Genomic DNA, 12,242 nt, shown 5'->3' with positions numbered 1-12,242 from the left:
ACTTTTAATTTTTTTTAAAGATATTTATATTCTGGTTGATTTTCTTTCACATTTTTGACTTAACTTTGAATTTGGTTTGGTTGATGTACTATATTATGCTTGTTGATGCTATTTGTAAGACCAAGGTTGTATACAGTTGAAAAACGAGTAAGGTTTTGTCGTAAGATCCTTCTACGTCTTCCCCAAACAGTTAGTCTCGAATAATTGTAGTGCTTATGAGTCTTTTGGCGGTGAAGCACAGAGGATGAAAAAAGCCTACAAATTGTCGGAAACTAAAGCTTGTCTCTAGTGTCAAAATCAGCGAATGTGTATTTCAGCTAAACAGAAAAATAATGCAACAAATATTGTATCCATGAATAATCCATGTTTTATCTCATTCGCGATATCGAAGATTATGTTATTGATTGGCGTTGTGATATGTTTCCTAGAAAGGGATGAAGCGTTTGAAGTGGCTGAGCAGTGTTGTCTTTGTTCGAGTAATAACCATGGCACGTCGTATTATGGATGAGTGTCGTAGACGCAGCAGAATTTGTAGCTTGAGGCTTGTGCATTTTTCAATGTTTCTCCCATAATGCGTCGACCAACAGACATTTTCGGCTTAACCATCCAATTACAATAGTACTAGAGAAACTCCAAAATATTCCTCATATTAACTGACGCACCACATGAACAGACTTGACCATCCTGAATGTTATATTACCGAGCTTTCTAAAAAAATCCCCAAAATCGTCACAATTCGCCGTATACGAGGGACGTTGCAAAGGTCAAGCCTCCATTTTTAACTCCAAAAATTATAGAGCTATACATGTAACGTTGTCCGGGGACCAACACGTTGTAATCTCAGTATATTACGTGATTTATGAAAATATTGTTGGCCCCATCGTTTGAGAACGCAAGAATTAGATTCATGGACTTTAATCTTTCGTCGATCAACAAATAAAGTGCCATATAAATTGAATATCAGCAGAACATCTACTTTAAGTACAACAAATTGAGGAAGACATTTTAATACTTGACATCTGAAAGAGAACGTCAGAGCTGAGATTTGTCCGGGTTGATTGCCTTGTTGAAGAGTAGAGTTGTTAATTTCTTACTTGATTGCAACAGTGATCCGTAAAGTTTTACAGCTGGTTGTGTGTTGGATGTGGGAATATCTGCGGAGGCATAAAATACGATAGATTTAGAAGTTGTCTTTTTGATAGCATAGTTGTTGAAGGGGGTTCTTTGTTGAAAAACAAATATGTGCAGTTTGATTTTTTAAAGTGCCATATAAAGTTAATATGAGCAGAACGTCTTCTTTAAGTACAACAAATTGAGGAAGACTGTTCAATATTTGACATCTGAAAGAGAACGCCAGCGCTGATATTTGTCCGGGTTGATTGTCTTGTTGAAGATGAGAGTTGTTAATTTCTTACTCGATTACAACGGAAATCCCTAAAGTTTTAGAGTGTTGGAATATCTGCGGGGGCATAAAAATGATGGAACTAGGATTTGTCTTTTTGATTGCCTTGTTGTTAAAGGGAATTTTTAGTTGAAAAACAGATGTGTGCAGTTGGATTTTTATATATAAATTGAATAAGAGCATAAAATCTTAAGTACGGCAAATTGAGGCAGACATTTTAATATTTGACATCTGGAACTGAGATGTGTTTAGGTTGATTGTCTTTTTGAAGAGGAGACTTGTTAATTTTCTTACTGGATTACAATGGAAATCCCTAAAGTGTTTAAGCTGGCTGGGTGTTGGACGTTGGAATATCTGCATAAACAAACGATCGAGCTAGGATTCGTCTTTGATGATAGCATTATTGTTGATTTTCATACCGGATAACATTTGAGAATCGGACAGTTTTAAAATTGAAAATAATTTAAATTAACGTTTCGATGAAACGGTAGTATAACTGGCTGTTTGGTAAATGTTGAAATATCTGAGGAAGTATAAAAGAAAACGTTGGAGTTGAGATTTGTCTGTGTTGATAGCAGTGTTGTTGAAGAATATTTTTACTTAAATTCCTTGCAAGATTACATTGCAGATTCAACCATTAAAAAATCGACTACTTTAATTAGGACTAATTGAAGTAGACAGGCAGTTTAATATTTGACAGCTGAAAGAGAACATTTGAGCTGAGATTTGTCCAGGTTGATTGTGTTGTTGATGAAGGAGTATTTGTTTTTTTTTTTGTACTGGATTATAACGTAAATGCCTAACCTTTTTAATTCGAAAACAATTGGAATTACGCCTTCTGTATAGAACAGCAGCGCGGGGAATGGCAGCATTACTGTCAGTTTGTTGAAATATCTGAGGATTAGAAAACCATCAATATGATGTTTACTTACGCGCAGGGATATTAAATTCGCTTGGGTGCATACCGAAATCATCGTTTCCTTCTGATTCAAACTGAAAATCTTCTAAAAATCAAAAATACATTCATTTAATATAATATCGTAAAGATGTAGACTTTACAGGACTCATCTTTTTCTGTTTCGTTAAGCATTTGACATAAATTACTGCCAACAAGATGAAAACGTACATCAAACCTACAGCATTCTCATAAAATGATGAGGTGACATGTGATACTAATTTTCTGATACAATATAAACACGCGAAATAAAATACTTTATAAATACAACAATGAGAATCAACCGATTAAGAAAAATATATATTTTTCAATTTGAATGAGTAAGATTCAATATAAATCATATATATATAATTAAATCCCCGAAACAGTGTTTCATGGTAAACAATTGATGATCCCTTGAAAAATAAAAAAATTGGTATTATAGTAAATTCGAGAGAGTTGATGCAGTGATTGCAGGTGATTAAATGACTTACTGCCTAGATGTTTTTTAACGAATGATAAAAAGTAATTTTTTGTATAGTTTTAAAGGTTAAAAACTTTAAAGACTATATATATATATATATATATATATATATATATATATATATATATATATATATATATTACCATAGAAAAATGCGAACGTGAAAACTAATATTGAAAAGTAAAGTACTACTTGTTAAAAATGGAAAAGAAAAGGACAAGATATTCTCGTAAATGTATAACTTAAAATGTTGCAGCATTAAGAATTTATTATATAATGTTATAACTTGAATTTGAAAAAAAAATTCTTAATGCTGCAATATTTTAAGTTACAAATTTACTATATTTTTTGCTCGAATATCTTGTTATTTTTTTCCAGTTTTTACAACTTGTCCTTTACTTTTCCATATTTAAGCTTTACTATATTACTTTTCATGCTCACATTTTTCTATTGTAATCCATGATTTTTTCCAGGTTTCCAATAAATTCACTTGTTCTTTGTTTAAGTTCAGTCGTATTTTTTGCCCCCATAAAGAAATATGTAAATACAATGTACGGCACTCGTCGGCTTTAAACAAAACCCGCCAGTTATCTCCCTGTCATGCTTTATATATATGTATATGTATATATGTATATGTATATATGTATATGTATATATGTATATGTATATATGTATAGAAAAAAGAAAATATAAACTCAGATAAGAAAAAATATAGCATTAACGCAAACTGATTACAAATAATAAATACTCTTTCTTGCCTCTTCTTTAATATTCTGAGCCGCAATTGCATAAGGAAACATCGTGTATCCACACATACATACCCATGTATGAATTAGTTTTAGCGCGGTTTAATCGGGTATCGGAAAACTGTGGATGATATCAGAACTAGGAGAAAATATTCATAATTTCCGTTTCATATATTTTTGCCTAAATCAAAACGCGGATTCCATGAACAAAGCTTCTTTCTTACAACTGCACGCCTGTGGAACTCTGTTCCGTCTGCCTGCTTCCCTCCGGACTACAACTTGGATGTCAAGTCCAATGTTAACAAATTCCTAATGAACCGTCCCCTTAATTAAACACTTCATCAAATCTCCACACTAACGTAATGTACTTGCAATAACCCTTATACCTGAGTTGCTTCTGGGCCTTGATAAGTGGTGATCACTGTGTAATATATATATATATATATATATATATATATATATATATATATATATAGTATGTTATAAAGTGTATATGGCGATTAGGCTTCACTGAATATTCCGCGTTTCATCCACTCTAGGATTCTTCAGGCTTATGCTCTACCTACGTATTGAGCACTTTTGAAGTAAATACTTAAAGTTTACGCATAAATCTATACTTTCGTATATTAATTTTATGTGAGTAAATTAAGTAGTTATATATATATATATATATATATATATATATATATATATATATATATATATATATATATTGTTTACAACTTTACTTTGAGTTGCTAGCCCAAGTGAAAAATAGGAACATCTTATAATGATTTTTTTTTTAATCTTGAATGCAAGGAAAACATATTTGTTCGATTCCAAAGAAAATTATATCTACATACAAAAGTAAAAGGAAAACCTGTTTAATCCACAAGAACATAACATTCTACATTTTAAGGTGAGTTTAAAATCGTATTCGGAAATGTAATCATATTGAAATCGGGGATATGATAAAGATTCCGTAATTGTGTTCCATCAGTAATATCTATATAATTTGAATGTGTAGATGTCTGAAACAGTAGAATGAGCTGAACGTTTTTCTAACGATTCTAGCAACAAATTTAATGTAAGCCTTCTATTTCAAGTCTCATAAAAATTGTCCGTACGAAGAACGTATAAAGGCAAGGGGTTTCATCAAGAAGAGTTATATTGATTCAAAATCGGGGTAAACAAGTCGTTTTAAAAAAAAGTGTCTAAATGCCTAATTTTATCCAAATTAAACACTGAATTAAGGCAGAAAGAGAGATTTATCAGTGCTGCCGCAAATGGTAGTTCGATATAATTTGGAAAGTATTGATTAAAATCAAAAGGCTTAACGAATGGTCGAGGAATGCGGACATTGGGTTTATGTGGCGTAGAATTCTCGACATCAACACCTACTTTCCTGGACATATTTAAATCCAATATTTCTACATAATAACCCATACACAGAGATTACAAAAGAGATGAGGATTTATTCTCCGGCTAAAGATGGGAAAGTTTTGTATGGGTAAGAGTTAGTTCCATCTGTAGCTTTTTTAGCAAACTTACTGCTATTTTCTCAGTTAGTTAGTTGTTTCCGTTGCATCTAGATTCTGTTTCAAATCTGAGGTGAAATCCAGCTGAAAAGCTGATCAAATCAAGGGTTTACTTGAGGAGATAGCCTTTCCTTTCAAAATTTCCTTTGATTGAACAGATAGAAAAAGAGATACCTAGTGCTCATCAAACTGTTGCTGTAGAAACTTGTTTGTTAGCATATATATAACAAAATGATCAAAGCATATGACTTGAAAAAGAAGACCATGACGTATGTTGGACGCATATGGAATGCGGGCATTGCGGTCATGTTATACAGACTTTCGCAGAGAAATAATTGTTTCCATAAACTTATTAGAAACTGATAACCACTATTTTTACATTATAAGCAAGGATAAAGAATCATTTCTTTTTAACGTAACGATTGAACAGATTTGTAAGGGTAGGAGTTAGTTCTTATTTCAGCTTTTTAGCACATTAAATGATTTATTATCAAGAACAGTTGCTTTCCCTGCATCTAGATTATTGCGTATACAAATGTCACGTACATCAGGTGTTTTTTTAAGTGAATTCTTGCGATAGATTTCCGGATTACCAATAATGGATTTTCATGTAAAGTTCTTCAAATCAGTTTCGATTTGTCTGATGCTGAATGTTAATGGATGTGGAAATGGCGTTTAATTCCATATTTCAATCTTGTATCAAATCTTCACACGGTGGAAGGAGGTAAATAATAGCAGAGGTAAAATGATCAAGGATCGGTGAGTGTAAAAGATGACACCTACTGATGAGACGACCACCAAATTTTCCCGTATATCATATCCCTCCCGTGAGGTATAAATGCATCTATGTCTCAGTACAGTCATTAAACGTATATGTATTTTTATATAATTCAAGATATCTCATGAATTTGCATGTGTGCAATACATCCAATATTTTCCCGCGTTGGCCTTCCGTCACTTATGCAACATGTTTTTTTTTTTATAAAGGATTCACCACTTTTCAAGGCCCAGAGGCTACTCGGGAATAAAGGTTAATGAGTATACATTAGTCAATGATCATAATTAGTGGAAATTTTGTAAATTGGATTACTTAGGGGGATAGTTCATACAGAACTTGTTTACGTTGGACTTGAAGACAATCAAATTGTAGTCAGCTGGAAAGCAGAAAAACGGAAGACAGTTCCATAGGCGTGCTTTTCTAAGATAGAAGCTTTGTTCATGGAATGTACGTTTAGGCGCAGATAAAGAGTGTGAGAAATTATTAATAGTGGTTTTGGCTAGACAAGTGTTTTTCGTGAAAGTTTGGCGAGGGATGACCATAGATTTGAGCTCAGACGAGCACGTACCATGAAAATAAGGATAAAGCAAAGACATATTCGCAACGTCTTTTCTGTCTTCTGTGGGAAAGAGGTTGCAGGGAAGAGAAAACGGCACCCCCACTAAACCATCAAGTCTATTTTGAACTTTGTCAAGGCAGGATAGCTGTTTCGAGTAGCCCCTACCCCGAAATAGCAAAAATACACCATCATTAGCCGTACCTGGCTTTATATAGATAGAGAATTGCATCAGGAATGAGATATCTACCTAGTATAGTGAGGAACAATAGTACCTGGTCGGGTTTTGAGCGCTCGAGGTGCAAATATCGATTTGAGCATGGCTCTATGTGATTGTAAATGAACTTTAAAGATCATGGATCTATGAGGTTAAAAACATTAATTAATTTGCATCTGAGAGGAGTGTCTGCGATAGGAGGATGAACTGTTTAGGACAAGGAGTTGTGTGTTTGGTAGCGGAGAGAACATATCGAAGTTAAGAGTTGAAACACTGTAGATGCGACCAGTTTTTAGTTGAAAACCCTAAAATGCGTTCTTTCTATGTGCAATGGCAGTAGCACACTCGGGGGTGCACCCGTAGCCGGCATTTGTGCTAGATCTTGAAACATTTCAGGACGTATAAAAGTCTAAAGAAGATAGGTTACTTACGCGCAGGGGCATATAATTTGCTCGGATGCATATCGATATCATCTCCTTCTGATTCGAAATTAGTTTCTTCTAAAAATCAAAAATATTTTTTATTTAATACAATGCCATAAAAAAGTAGAATTTATCATATTCATCCATCCTATTCATATAAGAATTGTAATGGCTCGTAGACGGCCTTAAATTCATATATAACGTTCGACAGTAAACGCCACATACGTGGATCCATTATGATTATATTTAAAATAGAGTGTACCAACCTCGAGAAAATTGGGGAAAAATGACACCGTATTGTGAACGATTAATCGAAAATGTTACACCTTATATATAAAACTCAGTATGTCTGTTTGTGTTTATGTTTATCTGTCTCAATTTTTTCAAACTATATGCATAAATAAATATATTATATTCAAGCGTTTTTAAGGCCGAGTAACCTTGCTAGTTAAAGATAAAAAGAAAACGATTTTTTTTAAATTTCATATTGGCTTTTTAGTTTCTTACCAAGGTGTTAACTTTATTAATGTCAAAATATATACATATCATATTTCAAGATTCCGAAGTGTGTAAAAATACTAGCAGAGTTAAGCGACGTTACCCGGGATTAAATAATGATCAACGAATGTTTACCTGCTCTAATTAGGTTGCACCTTGAGGAAACTTATAGTGCCTGTCGCCGCTACTATATATATATATATATATATAAAACCGGACGAGAGTTCTCAATGTGTAGCAAGAGTAGTATATAGGAAATTTTTACTGTGAGTCCAGAATGAGTTTACATATTGTTTCAGCTAGGGGGAAAACCTCAAAAAGAAGAGGAAATATCCGACTAGCTTCGTTAGAATTCATAGATGGGCTCTATGAATTCTGACAAAGTTAGTCGGATATTTCCTCTTCTTTTTGAGGATTTCCCCCTAGCTGAAACAATATGTAAACTCATTCTGGACTCACAGTAATAAATTTCATATACACATATATATATATATATATATATATATATATATATATATATATATATATATATATATATATATATATATATCTTACATACGTAAATCTTACTTCAAAAGTCAAAACCTCTACACAATGAGCATTTGGGAAGACTAGGCGCTGTATGTACCGCGCTGAGTTGTAGACATTCTCAGTTTGGGATCTAGTAAAGCGTTTAACTCACGCGTGTGTGTGTGTGTAGAGGGGAGATAAACTCCCGAATCAAAAAGGAAAGCAACAGAAAAATACCGCCTTTTTTTTTGTCTTCCCCTGATTATCATGGCTCTATAGTTTGGAAAGTCGCGATCGCTGTTAAGACGAAAGATCCACTGCATGCATGCGTATCTACTTATCGGTAAATTTCTTTCATCTCCACCCAACAAAAAATAATTTGGATTAAATGATTCCGCTCTTGCAGCATAATTTTAGTGCTATTTTGGGGAATATCACTCGAAACAAGGTATGCCGTCACTTCATATAAGGAGCTAAAAAGTACTTCAAAGTAAAAAAAAAAAAAACAGATAGAGTAGATTCTGACACAGAAAACAACATTGTTTTACTCTTCGTCAGAAACCTCGCTACTAGAATAGAAGTAAATAAAATAAATAAAGCGAAGCGAGAGGTACATAAACCCAAAGTCCAATGTGTACACTTCTTAATGTATTTCTTTATGGAAATCTATCCAGACAATGGATAAAGCCATTTTATGTAATTCATAACTGTTCTATTTAATTTGGTTTCAGTAAATTGTTATAGCGAGATTTGGAGACCTACATCCCTCGAACTAAGTGTTAGTGTTGCGGTTAATAATGAACTCAAATAAATTTACAACTTTTTAATCATGATTAGTCGAATCAGGTGTAAAGAAAGATCAGAGATCACAGATCTAAATGAAAGATTTCTTTAAAGTCAAGAAACCTGGTTCGATTTTTATAATTCTTGTTTTCTTTTATTTTAAAAAATGGTATTTTTTTTTTAATATTGTGGCGATAACCATAACGTTTTACTTGTATTTATTAAATGGTGTAAAGTTATATCAATACACATTTACACTCATATATTTGCACATATAATCAAATAAGTATATTTAATTAAATTGATTTTTAGTCTTATATTTTTAAAATAGCGAGACCTGTGAAAATTCCACAGCGGCATCTTTCATATGTAATATATCCCTGCTGGGCACCTTGTGGACATTTCAGCGTGAATAGAGCGCCCGCGATATTATTGTAGCCCTTTTTTTAAAAATGTAAAAGTATTTATCTAAGTAATCTGGTTGATGCAGTGTAAGAATATATCTAGTTTTTACGGTTTATAGGAGTCTGTAAAATATTTCCATTGTATGGACGCCCGCCGCGAACGGAAACACCACGATATCATTATACTACCTTTAGACAGAACATATACTACACTTGAATCTTAGCGAGAAAACCAAGAAGCTATATATTAGTTTCACCTACGGCACTAAAATGACATCATTTTTTAATTTTCATTTTTTTATGTTGCGTGTTCAATGATCGGGAGATCCTATTTATTAACAAAGAGGATAGAAGATGATACCATACTACAAGCATTAAATAGCCGTATATATATATATATATATATATATATATATATATATATATATATATAGAGTTATAAATATATATGGCTTATGCATTAGCCTGAAGAATCCTAGAGTGGCTGAAACGCGGAATATTCAGTGTAGCTTAAACGCCATATATATTTATAACTTACTTAGGTAGAGTTAGTTAGTAAGTTATAAATATATATGGCGTTTAAGCTACACTGAATATTCCGGGTTTAATCCACTCTAGGATTCTTTATGCGTATGCGTAATAATTATGCATTTATAACTTACTAACTAGCTCTTACGTATTGATCACTGTTGAAGCAAATACTTAATGCTTACGCATAAATTTATACGTTCGTATATTAATTTATGTGAGTAAATGAAGTAGTTATATATATATATATATATATATATATATATATATATATATATATATATATATATATATATATATATAATTTCATGTTCGTAGTATGCAATAACCTTCTATCCTCGGTTTTAATAAATAGGGTCTCCCGATCGAATAATTTATAGTCTGGTAACCGTGAAGCGTGTACGTCCGTATGAAAAGGTACTGCGATATTGATATATTGATTATATGATATTAATTTATATTTAACAGCTAAAATAATTATTTTTAAAATCTGATTGTCGTGCAAAAATAATAACTTGGATTGAATGCCGAGTGTGTTTTGCAATATTAATATATACCTATTCTATTGTGGTGAGTCACAAAATTTACTAATTTCATTTTACTAAATACAGAGTAATAACTCAATCCGTTTGTGATTCGCTCCCGGATCATAAAAGGGGAGATAACTCTAATTAATTTTGTAAATAATAATGGTGTAAAGTTGTACATGTACATTATTATGCGAATTTATATATTTTGTGTTGATTTTGTTTTATTTTTACAACTATTTTTATTATTATATTTTTTCCTGGTTATCTAGATGGTCTTATTTACTCCTATCATAATTGTGAGCAGATGTTTGTATTGCGTTATTATATTATATTATTTAATTATGTATTATATACTATATTATGAGTGATGAGTCAAATTATTAAGTTCGAATGAATAGATCTTCTTTAATTCGAAGATTTCCAATGTCCATCTCCATGGCAATGATGCTAAGTAGGATAGATCTGTTAGTGTTTTTTCAGGCGTTAAGTTATCTGAAATACGACAATGCTTGTGTTTGTTCCTTAATCCTTATGGTATTGATCACGGCAGATTTGTTGTAAACGGTATATTCGTGGCCACAAATGTTTGTAATATTCGTTACACAGTTAGACAGAGTGCATCGTATTAGGCTTTCTTAGTGTTTGTGTGTATTTAGTTTCTCTCTTAGAAACGAACCTCTAATATTGTCCATGAGGTAAGGTAGTTTAAGGAGGTAACTGTTATATAAAAAAAGTTTCATCCGTTGGGGGGGGCGAATCTTGGGCTGCCAAAATGATATTGTTGGTGTATCTATTCAATTCGACGACCTAATGGAACTGTCTAGCGCAGTCAGTGATAGCCTTCTAATGATTCCTTAAATGAATATCACACTAAAAGCTTAACGCTACATCTCTGTAATATATATGAATTAATGTGGGGACGATTAATCAAAATTGGGAATCGGAAAAATAGGAGATGTGGATATCAAAATCGGTATTTTCATATTCTTGTACTTATTTTTCAATTTTTTGTTAATTTTTATTTTTTGTTAAAAACCTAATTTTCAAGTGGGAAACGATTCCAACCTGCAGAAGAAAACCATTATTTTACCTTTTTAGGCAATATTAAGATCAGATTGCAATAAACATCAATAATTGTATCGGAATTAGAAATGTGACAAAGAATCAGTAATTATGTAGAAATCGTGAACAATATTGAAATCATACCATCTATCTCTAATATGATGATCGAATTGATGTAGAACTTTATATCATCTACATGATCTTTCTATCATCTATATGATCTTTCTATCATCTACATGAACTTTCTATCATCTATATGATCTTTCTATAATCTATATGATCTTTCTATCATCTATATGACCTTTCTATCATCTATATGATCTTTCTATCATCTACATGAACTTTCTATCATCTATATGATCTTTCTATCATCTATATGATCTTTCTATCATCTATATGATCTTTCTATCATCTATATGATCTTTCTATAATCTATATGATCTTTCTATCATCTATATGATCTTTCTATCATCTATATGATCTTTCTATCATCTATATGATCTTTCTATAATCTATATGATCTTTCTATCATCTATATGATCTTTCTATCATCTATATGATGTTTCTATCATCATTATGATCTTTATATAATCTATATGATCTTTCTATCATCTATATGATCTTTCTATTATCTACATGAACTTTCTATCATCTATATGATCTTTCTATCATCTATATGATCTTTCTATCATCTATATGATGTTTCTATCATCATTATGATCTTTATATAATCTATATGATCTTTCTATCATCTATATGATCTTTCTATCATCTATATGATCTTTCTATAATCTATATGATCTTTCTATCATCTATATGATCTTTCTATCATCATTATGATCTTTATATAATCTATATGATCTTTCTATTA

General features: G+C 31.9%; 1 protein-coding gene across 50 annotated transcripts in view; it reads right to left on the bottom strand.

Moving 5' to 3' along the window:
- Positions 1–12,242, bottom strand: part of LOC145254714 (uncharacterized) — a 269,962-nt gene that overhangs the window by 116,410 nt on the left and 141,310 nt on the right. For 37 of the 50 annotated variants that reach the window (XR_013863794.1, XR_013863796.1, XR_013863795.1 and 34 more), the window contains 2 exons: positions 7,066–7,134; positions 2,335–2,406 (listed from right to left, as the gene is read on the bottom strand). The exons of 4 other annotated variants lie outside the window; for them this stretch is intronic. Coding sequence is in view for 43 of the 46 variants with exons in the window: in XM_080113386.1 (XP_079969512.1) it covers positions 2,335–2,406; positions 7,066–7,134 (141 nt within the window). In the remaining 3 variants the exon portion in view is untranslated. The remainder of the gene's footprint in view (positions 1–2,334; positions 2,407–7,065; positions 7,135–12,242) is intronic. 9 more of the 50 variants (XM_080113388.1, XM_080113435.1, XM_080113401.1 and 6 more) reach the window with 2 other exon arrangements.

The sequence above is a fragment of the Euprymna scolopes genome, chromosome 30 (genome assembly GCF_053919585.1).
Source record: "Euprymna scolopes isolate OS-2025 chromosome 30, ASM5391958v1, whole genome shotgun sequence".
NCBI classification, from domain to species: Eukaryota; Metazoa; Mollusca; class Cephalopoda; order Sepiida; family Sepiolidae; genus Euprymna; species Euprymna scolopes.
This window is presented reverse-complemented; position numbering and strand designations above follow the sequence as displayed.